This window comes from Hermetia illucens, chromosome 1, assembly GCF_905115235.1.
Source record: "Hermetia illucens chromosome 1, iHerIll2.2.curated.20191125, whole genome shotgun sequence".
NCBI lineage: Eukaryota > Metazoa > Arthropoda > Insecta > Diptera > Stratiomyidae > Hermetia > Hermetia illucens.
The window spans coordinates 91,056,814-91,071,266 of record NC_051849.1 but is presented as its reverse complement, the minus strand read 5'-3'; the positions used below and the strand labels follow the sequence as shown (position 1 = coordinate 91,071,266).

Below are 14,453 nucleotides of genomic sequence, written 5' to 3'. Positions count from 1 at the left end.
CACTTCTGTTGTTTGTTGTTCTGTTAATAAGAACGGTACTTTGCTTACCGACCGTCGAGCCGCATTGGATAGATGAACAGAATATTTCGACCAGATTTCAACTGAAGAATTTGCTCATCCTCCACTTCTACAATCATTGTCGATATTTGGAGCAGTTCCACCTGTCAGCGCAACTGAAGTCAATAAAACAAATGAAATCGGGGAAAGCAACAGGACCTGACGACATCACATTTGAGCTGTGGGAAGCGAAGAGCTGCAACCCAACACTGTTACTCTGTGAATTATTTAATCGGGTTATTCAAGAAGGTAGAACACCATCTGACTGGCAAGAAAGTACCACTGTTACAATATGGAAAAAAGGTAGTCCAGCAGAATGTTCAAATTACCTTCAGATCCGGTTACTTTCCCATATCATGAATATTTTTGAACGCATTCCTTACAACTGTATTTGCGAAAACGTTGAAATAACCGTGAATCAAGCCGGGTTTGCCAAGAACTGCGGAATTACTGATGCAATACACGTTGCGTGGTTGCTCATGGAGAAACACCATGAGAAGCATCGCCCTCTTTACATTGTATTTCTGGATCTAGAGAAAGCGTTTGACCGTGTACCACACGAACTAATCTGGTATGCTCTACGACAACCCTTAGTGCCAGAAGGACTCGTGTGCTATGTTCAATTGCTTTACCGCGATACGAAAAGTAAAGTTCGAAGTGTGGCGAGTGCATCAAAACTGTTTCCTGTCTCTGTCGATGCTCATTAAGGAAGCGCCCTCTCACCACTCCTCCTTGTTTTTGCTATGGACACTGTCATACGGAACATTCAACCTCCTGCCCCCAGCGTCTAATAGCAAAAATTATCTCGAGCAACTTGTCCAAAAATGGAATGATGGCCTCATGCAACACGGTCTCAGATTGAATCTGAATAAAACTGAATTTTTGCCTAGCGATCCCGATGAAACAGATACGGCCACTGTCAGCGGCAGTGACCTGCCCAGAACTGACCGATTTAAATATCTCGAGTTAATGCTAACAGCTAAAATGGCAATAGCAAGAGTTATTCGAAAGTTTCTCGGAAAAAAGTAGAATTGCGGTGCTCCTTATAACTCGGTACTGGATCATTCGAAATAAAAAAAATCAAAGTTCTTTCATTAGATGATCATTTTCCTCAGTTAACGTTGGCAGGGCTTTTAAAATTTAAATTTTTCACTTTTTGGGAACACTTTGAAGTGAAAAACGGCATTTTTGAGGAAAAAACTGGCTAATTTACTATTGTCAAATAAAAACTATTATCAAGTTCACCTCGTAAGTTGTGTTCAAAGTTTCAAAATGATCAGTGCAGTAATTTTGGAGTTATGAGGGGCACCGATTTTAAAAAAGTGCGTTGAAGGAAAAACGCTTTCAAGTTTTGAACATTGAAAAATTTGGAATAAAACGTTCATATGCGAGTTTTATCGGCTTAGCGCACACTGAATCATCAATCCTAGGTCCATAAAGGATGTTGATATTATCCATGATTTCTTAAGCACATTTTTGCTCCTTGCGATGTATCTTGCCGTTTTTAGTCTGTTTTTCATCTCTCGACACCGCTCGGCTTATCGCGCTTATTCATTTTCGCTTGGTCCACTACTGATTTCCATGCCTTGCAGGAAGGTTAGTATAGCAAAAAATCTTCATTGAAGACACAGACTGCCACATAAGCTGCAATTTCAACGATGATAGATTTTCCAAAGTAAGTTGATTCGAACTCTCATTGTTGTTCTGCCTAAAACCTCCGTCACATCGCTCCAGGAGGGCATCTTTGCTTAGATTATCAAAAAACTTAGTGAAAACGTGTGGTCTATGAACCTCTTTACACATAGGTAATGGCGCCACTTTGTGTTGAGTTTAAGGGGGCTCACCATACATGCGAAAAGAGGGTGCAACATTTTTTTTCATAGAATATGGCCATGTGGGGAATCAAATGAAAGGGTTCAATTAGTACTTTTTAATATCTATGCCTGAAACTGGCCCCAAATTTGATATCGAATGAAACGTAGGGGAGTGAGGGCTCAAAATATGACCTCCAAAAAGTGTGACAGGTCTCGTTCTCAGAATCTATCCAACTGAAAAATCTGAAAAAATCACAGTGGCGCATCTAAACGGAATCCAGGACTCAAAATACATTCTGTTCCGATATCTGCACAAATAAAGCTAATAATAGTATATTGGTATATTTTAGAAATTTAGCCAGAAGCCCCCTTTAAGATCATGCTAGAAGTACAATATTTGGCATAAGCATAAAGGATATTATAAGGCATAACTTTGGGAAGGAAATCTAACTTTTATTAACAAAGTTACAAAAGATGAAACTTTTACACTTTGTGTGAATTTCGTGCATTCTAAAATGTGTATGACTTCATAACATATCTATTCGTCAATATCACAACAAAGTGAGCTCATATGAATCAGGGAAGCATTCCGTTTTAGTTTTCTAATCTTTATATATCAATTACTCGAGACATTATTCCATTATTCCATTATCACAGTTTTAACTCATTTGCAAAAGTCTCAGTACGAAAATTGGTTCGATGAAAAAATGTGTTTTTAATCAACTGTACAAAGTGTTGAAATTCCATTTGCAGTTTATCATTGAAACGGAGGGAGATTGAACTGCTTTAAAAGAAAATATAGCGGAAAATCTGGAAAAACGAAATAAGGTTGCACAAACCAGTAGTAATGTGTATTTGGTGGAATCGGGTAGGCTAAAAAAGAAGGTGTGTGGCCTAAATATTGATTCTAACCTAGAGTTTAAACACGCCATTACACGAGATGTGATTTTTCGCAATGGCAATGATAGAAAACTCATATTATTGGGAACTCAGCGTAGAGTGAGAGATTTCAGATGGAAATGGAAATTTAAATGCGTTTACGTATGGCCATTAAAGCGTAACATTTGAATTGCTAAAGCTGATTTAAAATGTTAGAACAATTTAAGTCAATGTTACAAATTTGATCGATTTGCCTCCCAGCCAGTATATTATTTATTAGTATGTTTTCATCAATAGTAATAAGTTGCTTCCAGCTGGTTCACTTTTTGAACAGTTCTAATGACCTAATTAAAATAGAAGTTAGTGTAGAATTACAACTAGTCTTATGTTACATTGTCCACTAATCGCTAGATTGTTATATGATGTCATTAACTCAAAAGTCGTAAGTTCATATTATACATATGTACTAGTACAGTAGTAGTGAAAGTCATATTCGTATTTCTTGTGGAAGCTTTGGTCGTTAATATAATGATGGTAAGATGAACGAATTTAAAAAACAAATAGCGGTAATATAATTAAGATATTAGGTTATCGAGAACAATCTGTTTCATTTTGTTAAATTATTTACAAACAACTATTACAAAACGATTGAATCCTGCTGGTTTGTAGGTTCTTTATTTTCGAAACAACTTTAATCGATACTTCTTACAAGAAACGAAAGAACGAAAATTGTTTACTCCAGCTCATTCTCCTAACCCCCCCAATTTATCTTTTTTAGATAATGTTTTATTAACAAATCTGTAGCAGTAAAAAATATTCCGGAAAGTCTAAGAAGTACTTCTTAAAGTAGTTTAGCATAACAGTAACATATATGCAAAATTTTATAAAAATATCTCCTTTTTTTGTCCTTAAAAATAAAGTGTTCGAAAACTACTTTGAGTACTTTGAGTATATTGTCTAAGAGAGGCGTTGTTTTGAACAGTTGGAATAATTAGTAAAACGTCACTTAGAAATTAGAAACTTAATGTTTGCGCTCGATATCTCATCTACGGATTATCGGCAAAAACCTCGTATGATGCCCTACGCAATGTGGGCCATCATCTTTCAAATCATCTTCATTGGTGTTATGTGTATGATTCGAATTCAGGTAATAGTATACATAGGAAAGTAAAAAAAAATAATTTTTAAAGTAGCAACTCAATGTTAAATATGCACGCGGAACACCACAGCTGAATTCGGGAAGTTTATATTGACATTATGATGACTTTGTAGAGTAGGCGTTTGTACTCGAGTCCCAGCTTAGAGTTTTTATTTAGAATTTTTTGTTCTCAACTTCATTTACATTGCCTTTATCCCAATATGTTTGCTCCATATTGTGGCGAAGGCAAAGGCAAGGTACAAATTGAGAAACCTTACCTCATTTTGCTAAAGAATTTTTACACCATCGATTGAGACCTTAGTGCAGTTTAGTCGGTACAGGGTGAAAGTGACGTGATAGCACTTGATTTCTCTCCGAATTCTTCGTCTTATGTAGGCTTGTATTTTTTATACAACCTGAGGATTGGTATGGTTTCTTGAAATTCCAAAGAAATTCATTGGGAACCCCCCTTAAGTTTGTCCTAGAATCATCAAATTTGGCATAGGCTATACTATAGAGCATACTACTTTCAAGTTTGGCGGAAATCACACTATTACTAATAGAGTTAGAATAGGTCAAATTTGCCACTTTTGTGTGAATTCATTGCATTCTATAACTTTTAATGTGAGTGCCATACACAATACACAAAACTTTTCATACATTCGTATCTCTTGTAGGTGAACTTCTACACATTTGCTAATAATGTTGAATTCCTAGTGTGAAGCGTATGCGGTTGACTATTATCAATGTAGTGCTTCCAAATCATATTATTTGTGTAAATGGCTCTTTACAAAGTAGCGGGGAATTGAATTTTTAACTCCTCATTTTTTTCATAGAATATGATCATGTGGGGTATCAAATGTAAAGAGTTGATTAGTACTTTTGGATTTCTGGTATTAAGTGCAACGCAAGAGAGTGAAGAATCAAAATGTGTCCCCCAAAAAGTGAAGCAGGTCTTGTTAACACAATAATGCATCTATGCAAAATCTAGGCTTCACAAGTTAAAAATAGTATATTAAGGGAGAACATAAGGCATAACTTTGGGAAATTTGAAGGAAATCTAACCATTATTAACAAAATTTTAGAATATGAAACTTACATTTTGTGTGAATTTCCTGCACTCTGAAACGTGTATGACGTCATCATAACATATCCTTTTGTCAATACCACAACGTGAGCTCACGTGAATGGGAGGTCGCAGGGAAGCATTTCGTTTTAGTTTCTTAATCATTTATATATCAATATCAATTACTCAAGGCAGACATATGTACGTATTTATATGCATATGTAAATTAAGCTTTGGGGTAGTGCCTAATTTAGATATATTTGTGCATTGAACAAGCGGTATTCAGTATACTTTATATGTACATACACTAATGATCAAAAAAAAGTGGCCACCTACCTGGTGTCGAAAGAGTGTCAAATATTGCCGCCGCATGTAATATTTCGGGGTTTTTCGTAATTTTGCAATGAAGCAGGTATAAAAAGGGACATCAGAACATCAAAGGACATCAGTTCCTAACAAACAGACGAAGTGCAAGGATACAAAATTTAGAAATAGTGAAAAATCATTCAAAGGTGGAAATAGTGCTTGAAATACATTTTTAATAATTTGTCGAATTAAAATGTCTCCAAAACAGCGGTAAGTAATTATTATCATTAACTTAGTAGAAAAGGATAGTAAGAAAAAACTCATCAAAAATTAGGCTTGCCTCAAGGACTTTTCAGAAGGATAATCCTGGTAGAGTCCTGGAAGCAAGCGGAGAAATCAGTTTGAAGATTAAAAATTTATATATTTGAATTATTTTCAAAAAATCATTTTGTTTGAAAAGAAACTCAAGAAAAGTGTATACATTTTTTCTACAGGCAATTAACGGAGGAAGAAAAAGGACGCATCGTAGGACTAAGCGAGTCTGGCAAATCACAACGCGAAATCGTGAGAATTTTTAAAAAATCGGATGTCGAAGTTTCCAGAAGCGGCGTGTAGCAAGTTTTGCGACGTAAACAAGCAAGCGGCAGTGTAGTACGTAAGAAAGGCTCCGGAAGACCACGAAAAATGAATAGCAGAGACACGAGAGCGTTGGAACACACGCGCTGAGGAATCGGATATCGTCGATCGCACAAATATCTAAAGATTTTGTGCCAGCCAGCGGAAACTTAGTAAGTCGCCACACGATTTCACGCCGTTTGAAAGATGTTGGCATTCGCAGTCGGCGCTGTCGAAAAGTTCCGGCTCTTAAACCGAGGCACAAAGCTGCAAGATTGGTTTGGGCCAAAGACCATCGAAACACCGACTGGACTAAAATCATTTGGTCGGACGAATCAAGATTTTGCCTTCGATCGGACAGGCCGCAACGCTGTCTTCGTAGGTCAGGCGAGGAATACAGTGAGGATTGCATCCAGGAAACGCAGAAAGGCAACCCTGGAATAATGGTATGGGGCTGTTTTTCCTCAAAAACAGTAGGTGTACTGCATCGGGTACCAGTGAATACAAAAATCAACTCAGCTGAATATAAAAATATTTTAGAAACATCACTGGTACCAACTCTAGCGAGGTTCAGAACACCTCGCCTATTAACTTTCCAACAAGATAATGCACCATGCCATAAGACAAGGCTCATATCCGATTGGTTGGCCCAAAAACATATAAGGACTCTTGATTGGCCTGCTCAAAGCCCTGATTTAAATCCCATCGAAAATATATGGGACCATATTGATCGTGAGATTCACGACAAGACAATTAACAACTTAAACGAGCTATGGGAAGCTATTTTGGGTGCCTGGAATAGAATCTCCGAGGAGTATTTAGAAGTACTAATTAATTCTATGCCAAACAGAATTGATAATGTTATTAAAAATAAAGGAGGACATACCTCTTATTAATAATACAAAATTTGTTTTTTATTTATAAATAGCCTTTACACTTCCCACCATAGTATTTGTAAAACAGATATTTGAAATTGTTATCAATTGGGGAGAAACTAGGGTTCAAGTTTGGATTTTCGGAAAAAGTTTGGGTGGCCACTTTTTTTTGATCATTAGTGTATGTATACTTTTATGCACGAAGTAAACCGCAAATAGGTGTACGATCAATTTATATATATCCATATAGAATAAAGTATTCGGTAATGTGCAATGTCTGTTTGTTTAGGGTAAGCATAATATCTACGTCTGTAATATGTATTTATTTCTTGTGTATTTTGGATTTTTAGTCATACACGAATGGAAAAATGTGCGTAGAAAGTTTCTCATATTAGATGAACACAAAACCGTCCGTCCGGTATCCCGACTTGTTTTATAAAGTTTCCTCCCATAAAAATCCTTCTTTGTCTTCTCAAAGTGCGCTTGATATTGCCTGTTCACTTCTTGACCCTTCTTGGCGGTTACATTTCCGATTTCCCTCATCCAATGAAGTGCCAACGATTGCACAAACATAATTTTGTATTGTACCAAAAAAAATCAATTCAACATAATATATTAACAAATATTAATGATCATAACATTTTATAATAAAACGCCATAAATGTATCATAACTTATTCAGATAAGGTCGAAACATTTTTTTTCACCTTATTAGAGATGTAAATTTCCTTGGGATGAGCGAACACATGTCGGTCATATTGAATTGAATTTTAAAAATAAATTCCAATCAATAACTTCAATTACATGTTTTTCATTTCAGTGCTGGACTATTCCCTCTGCTGAGCTATGCGGCTATGAATGTACGTCCTACCCTACTTGCCATCTATGAAAAGTATTTCGTGCCCTTGGGTGAGAAACTACGACCTGCCTTAAGTGGCTTTTTAAGCGGAGTTTTACCTGGCTATGAAAGTGGGCTGGATCACTTCGAGCGCACAAACTCCTTGCTGACGCACGTTTGTACAGCTGTTACTCCCAGTTTCTTTTACACGTGCCTATGGGAATGCGTCGCTAAGAATGCATCAATTCGCTTGCCGGCAATATCATACCTATTAGACCACTTCAACAAACGTTTAGGCATGCAAGAACAATTGTATATAATGGGACACAATCATGAAGTTATGATGTGCGGACTTTGTGCATGCTTGAATGATGCTGTAATCCTGGTGCAGCGGAACACCTTAGAATTTTTACTATTGGGCTTCCCTATGCATACGAAATACCTAAATGAATTGGATTTGACTAAGTTGGTGACAAATGGATTGAATACTATACTGCGGCGAGACATGTCATTGAACCGACGCCTCTATTCATGGTTGCTGGGTACAGAAGTGGCGAAAACTGGGCAATTAGAAATGGACGAAAAATCCGAAAATTATTTCGAAAAGTATTCAAAGAATATCTTAATAAAGGCTCTTATTTGTACACTAAGCCTAAGTTTAAACAACACACCTGTGGATTTGAAGCCCTACAGAATACTTGTTTCGTTGCTGGATAAAGCTGAAATTGGTCCCGTTGTGCTAGACTATGTTCTGTGCGATGTTATCCGAACTATGTCACTAGCGAATGGAAATATGGAAGTAACAAAGTCAGCGAACCTGCTTTTTGCTACGTTTGACCCAGCGTATATTTGGAACTTCATGACAATAATGTTCGAGAAATCCTGTAAAGCTGTAAGTGCCTACCTGGGTTATTATATTTATTGCATAATATTTTAATAAATTGAAATGTTGAGCTTATATTGTTAGTACAGGGCAATCACAATTGGTTTTAATTTTTGTCTAACTGCTCTTAAAAACAATGAAGTGGTTCGTTTTTTTGAATACACCTACCTATACGAGAAATGCATCTACCTAAACAGTTTTTTAAAGTTGTGTTCAGTTGCCTGTTTTTCCAATTCTTTATAAATGGTAGGTAGAACTATTTGACTTTTTTCAACTTTAAACAAATAATGATGTTCATATTCAATTGAATTTGCACTGCCCTTGATAAACATATTAGAAACAAGAATTTCAAACTAAGTTTAATTATGCGGTGCTTCTAACGATTAATTATCTGAAATAATAAAAAACTTGTTTCATTTTCCTTGGTGTCGATATTTATTCTTCCAAATATCGATATTTCGGGAACCACTTGTTTCCTTCATCAGTGCTAACGTGTTAAAAGGTTTTTTCTACCCACCTTAAAAGATTCGTTAACCAAAGTAGGTACTTTTTGTGTTAAGCAAATTTATTATGGGCCCCGTTGCATGCACTGTCATTTTTGTATAAACAGGAGTTGAACTACTTGATGCCTTCTTAAATATCGTCTATGGACCTGGAGTTTGAGCACATGCTACAGATGTTCAGTCAGGTTAAAGTTTACCGATTGGGAAGGCATGTAGAGTCAGTGCGGGACATTATACAATAAATATTCTCGTGCCGAGACGGAAGTGTACTTGGGTTTGTTGTCCCACTGGAAAACAAACGATTGTTATATGCCTAAGGCGACATTTTATAGCAAATTTAAAAATAGCACAATAAAGTATACTTCTTTTTCATGTTATAATCAATAAATGACAATCTATCCGCTGTGGTCGCTTTGAAGCCCCAATTTAACGCCATCATGCTTGACGATTGTATATATGTTGCCAGTTTTAAACTCCGTATTGCCTTGTCTGTAGATATATTGCTTTCTGTTATTTTATTTTACTTATTTACTTTTGCGAGATCACATTTGAGAATACTAAAAGTATAAAATTTTTATAGCACGCTTTTTCATGAAGACAGGCAGTTTTTTCGGTTATTTTCGGAGATTAAGATTTTGTTCTGGCTGGGTGGCTGTGAAACTTTCCTACCTAAAATACTGCACTCTAAAGTGAACCTCGAGGTCGCGATTCGTCCTAATGTCGTTGAGTTTTTGAACCGACTTTTTTGTGAATTGCGAATGACGTTGAACTGCCAGCTTTCGTAGTGGTTCTTTCCACTTTAGTGGGTTATTTTATACCTTTTATGACGTAGTCGACTGCATTCACCAAAGCCGTTACCTTGCTTTATGATTTTACGGAAATTTTAGTCTATTTCATGACTTAAACTAACAGGTCGGGAAACCGAAAGCTGGACGCTTCAGGTATGAAAGGTTTTGTGTATTTCTTTTATAAAGACATTTGCGTGTGAATTTGTCCATTAGTACGTAACACGTAATATTCGCATATATTATGTGAGAATATTCACTTTCGGGTGATATTGACATTCAAAATCTTGAATTTTTAAGGAAGTGACAACTTTGATCTATTATAACTTTGTTAGTAATAGTGCGATTTCCACCAAACTTGGCAGGATTATGCTCTATGTTATAGCTCATAGTACTGCATTGTGGTGTGGTTGAACTTAAGGGGCGTTCTGCAGCCAAGTACTGAAAATTATAGTAATATATTATTATTAACTTTATTTGAAGGGATATCGGTATGGAAGATATTTCGGAGCCTAACCACCATATAGTGGCAGCCCCTTGCTTTTTTTCAGATTCTTCAGTTGGTCAGTTTCTGATCCGTTAAATAAATGATCATGTTCGACCCCCCGAATTCCCCGCCTTTCCAACCAACGTCAAAATTAAAACCAATTTGGAAAGCACTAACCGAGACCTTTCATTTGATACCCCACATGACTCATTTGGTCAAACAAATTTACATCCCCTTTTGCATGTATGGGGACCTCGCTTTAAATTCAACGTAACCACCAAATTTGGTGTCAATCACTCTTACAGTCTCCGAGAAAAATGCGTGTGACGGACAGATAGGCAGTAAACCGATTTTAATAAGGTTTCGTTTTACACATCTTACTTAACGGGCAGTGACAATTCGTTGCAACCCTCCCTTGTGTAATCACTAAGAAGTTATGGGTGACCAGAAGGCCCTCATGGATAGGGGTTCAAAAGATTTCTGATGATTGTAGCCATTAAAATCAGATTGAAGAGCTAAATCAGAGCTTTCCAGCTGCATCTTAAATATTAAACCACTTGCGCAGCATTGGTGAAAAATAATTGAACATAAAAACCACATTTTGTTATTTTCTTTTTTGTTTAGAGTTAAAAAAAATTCAAGTGGTTTGGGTACAATGAGGGAGGTGAGTCTCTCCATAGTTCTATTATGTATAAACTGTTAAAAAGCAGCAGTTGAGAATAAATGAATACAATTAACCAATGTTAATAATTTTTTCAGAATAGATGCATTATCTATGTAGATATTTATACAAAAAGTCCAAGTGGCTTGAATTTGTTTGAGGGTAGTTAGAAAATATTATAAGGGTTGTATCATTTGTGAATGCAGTATATAGATCGAAATCTAAAAATATGGAATCTATTTAATTTGATTGTTTATTTTAATAGGCTAATGAACCATCATCAAAACTATCACGGAATATTCGTGGAACATTCCAGCAACAATTATCTTCCTCGGGCAGCAGCAGTCATAAATTTCAATCTGTTGTTGGATGTGGAGATCCGGGACTGATTGAAATTTGCTATTTGACTGAATTCTTGCTAGAAACAATCTCATTAGAAATGTATACCGAAACAACACGTGTTTACTTGCCAAAAGTTTTCTTAGCCATTACGCAAATGTTGACAATTCATTCGGAGAATATGACGCATGAAGAAGTTACTGCCTCGCTTAAATTATGTATGAAAATTGTTTCTAGAGTTCAACCGATGATTACGTAAGTTCAAAACACGTCATAATTATCGATTTGAAGATATATGTAACATTTTTATATTTTACTAATTCATAGAAGTCCAGTTAAAGTGGCGAAAGTATCAACCAAGAAGCAGCATGCGGAAGAAGCAATTAACACTATTAGCAATAAAAATAGTAATGTAAGTGGTGGCGATTCAGGTAGTGCGCTAGAAAAAAGTAAATCGGATTCAAAGCTAAACCAATGCTTATTTGATGACGAGCCTATTCGGAGATCAAATTCAAACCAATTCATCGATAAGAAAAGTCCGAAGAAAACGAAAAAAGCTAAATCATATTCAAAGCTTCTAGAGTTGGATAAGGAGGTAAGCTAGATTGTAGTAAATTGCTTCTAGAAATGGTGGTAGCATACATCAGTGGGTAGGAACTGGGCTAAGAAATATAGAATCCACTAGACACTAGGCAAACATTTCTTTAGTGAGTGTTTTTAAAGAAATCGTAAAAAAATGTATATTGTTCCATTGTACAATGGAATTTAGGCAATCAGATCCAGCTCCTTATATTTGAGTATTTTATTGAGCAAAAGGAATTTTTATAATTTCTATTATTCTTTTTGGTAAACTTTCATACAATTTCGTAGTATATTTTCTCGGAATCTGGCACAGTGCAGAGGTAGTAGTTGTTCCTAATTCTTTTGCGTCTTGATTTTTGTTTTTGGATTTAGCGTAAACGATTGGGCTTATACGACCCTTTCAATAATATTCGGTTTTGGAGACCTTGCTGAGAAATCGAAAACTTCATTTTGATTCTGCTGAAAGTAGTACTAGAGTAAAACCTTTGCAACGTGAGCCGAGCACATTACTCTTCATGAAGCATTGTCTTATATCGGGAGCTGCTTTTTTTCAAGCTAAGACCTCTTCATTGTATCCTATAGCAGCCCTAACCATTACACTTCCGCCACCGTGCTCTCTTGCGCGATATGTTTGCTTCTTTCTTAAAACCATGGGAATGATAACTGAAATCGATTGCTCGTCGCGATCGAACGTTTTTTCGTCCATTAAAATTACACGACACCGCTTTTACCAGCGCAAGTGACCTTTAAGAACGACCATTCTGACTATTCAAAAGATGTTGTTCACTGCAATATATGGCACTTAACATAAGATACTTTGCTTGTGCGGTAATGTCCATCTTTAGTACTCATGTCCGCCTTAGATACTAATCAGGAATTACAATTCTTAGTTGTCCTCTTGACCTTTTCTTGCCATAATTGCCAGGATCTGGAATAAAGTTACGAGGCACACATTCGCTTCGCAACACAACACGAGCAATTTTCGTAATGCGTTTTTCTTCGTCGTGGTAATTTTTTGTAATATTCAATTCCTTGGTAGTCGGCTGCTTTGCTCTACCCATTATCATGAATTCTACACAAAATTAGTTAGAAATCGGCTTCAACTATTGCAAAACAATTGTATAAAGACTTTTCGTGTTTTTTAAAGAGCAAATATTCACATCCAATTAACCAGAGAATGTTTTTTTTGTGTTGTGTTACCATTTTTCCGTACCTGAAATTCGACTTTCTATTTAATTACTCGTAAACTCCTAAGGAGCATGTAATGTCCTGCGATCATTTCAGATACATATACAGCTTATGGAATCTGAATTATTATTTTACGGTTTATATTTAGGGTGATTCATTTGGACATTTCTTTGAGTATAGTTTTTTCACAGATTATGCATGACTCGTATCAAACTGCCGTGTCACTTTTATTCAGTTTTCTTTGACAAATCATCATGAAAACTTTGACACCGAGGTAACGCTGATCAAAATTGTTCAGTTGTGCTACGAAAAGCAAAATTCAGCGCGTCCACCACGCCTATGCGCCTATGATTATCTAAAAGGTCCTTTGCTATCCCCACGACTTCCTGAGACGCCGGCATTCCTTCTTCAGCGTTCTACGCCAAGTGCCCTTGGGGCGACCCAATGGTCGGCCATCTTGGGAGAGTGGATTCTTCTGTATGATGTTGCCAGCAATGCATTTGTCGCCCCTTTTTAACGTGTGATCTATCCATTGTAATTTCCGCTTCCGATCACATTACGTATGTGCCAGGCCTGTGTGCTGACCAAGTTTTTATACTGATGCCACGTTTTGTACTTCAAGGATGAACTTGAGTGGGGTTTTCGGGTTAATTTCTAAAATATGATAATATATCATTATTGATTTTATTTATGTAAATATCGGAAGGAGGTGTATTTTATTTCATATGTCAATATTGTGACTATTTTCAGATTTTCCAGTTGGGTACTTCTGAGAAACGGACCTCTTTAATTTTTTGGGGCTCCCCTCACTCCCCTACTTTCCATCCAGAGTCAGTTTGGAAAAAATACTAATTGTGCCCTTTCATTTGATACCCTAAACGGCCACACTCTGTGAAAAAAATTGTGCAACCTCCTCCCATGTATGGGGAAGCCCCCCTCTTCCCTAAAACTCAACAGAAAATGGTGCCAATTGTTTTATGTAAAGACACAGACCACACGTTTTTACCACATTTCGTAACAATAGTTTCAGCCGTTTCCGAGCAGAGAGAGGAGGGCAGACATTGAATCGATTTAAATCGATTTTAATAAGGTTTTGTTTACCACAAATGAATCAGTCCATATAATCCAATGACTAAATACTTGAAAGTTGAACCTCTCTTGTTACCTTTTGCAGATGTACTATTTGAACATGGATAATTATGGTCGCCTGTACGACTTCTTTGGGAATCCTAAGTTCAAAACTTTCCTGTATTTGCTGCTTTTAAACCATCGGAGCTAATTGTTTATTGAGTGTAATCTGTGTTCTTATAATATCATCTCCACGGTTAATGAAATCTAATAAATGTTGTAATCCCTTGACTTTCTTCCCGAAAGGTATTCAAGGTTATTTCTCAGCCGGTAGTGTTGGTAATTATTAAAGGAGATTGCCGCCCGCTGC

General features: G+C 36.5%; 1 protein-coding gene across 3 annotated transcripts in view; it reads left to right on the top strand.

The window, feature by feature from the left end:
* The window catches only part of LOC119647034 (protein dopey-1 homolog), a 106,006-nt gene that overhangs the window by 68,351 nt on the left and 23,202 nt on the right, over positions 1-14,453 (top strand). For 2 of the 3 annotated variants that reach the window (XM_038047777.1, XM_038047776.1), the window contains exons 4-6: positions 7,570-8,479; positions 11,172-11,500; positions 11,573-11,840. In XM_038047777.1, coding sequence (XP_037903705.1) covers positions 7,570-8,479; positions 11,172-11,500; positions 11,573-11,840 — 1,507 coding nt within the window. The remainder of the gene's footprint in view (positions 1-7,569; positions 8,480-11,171; positions 11,501-11,572; positions 11,841-14,453) is intronic. The other variant, XM_038047779.1, reaches the window with a different exon arrangement.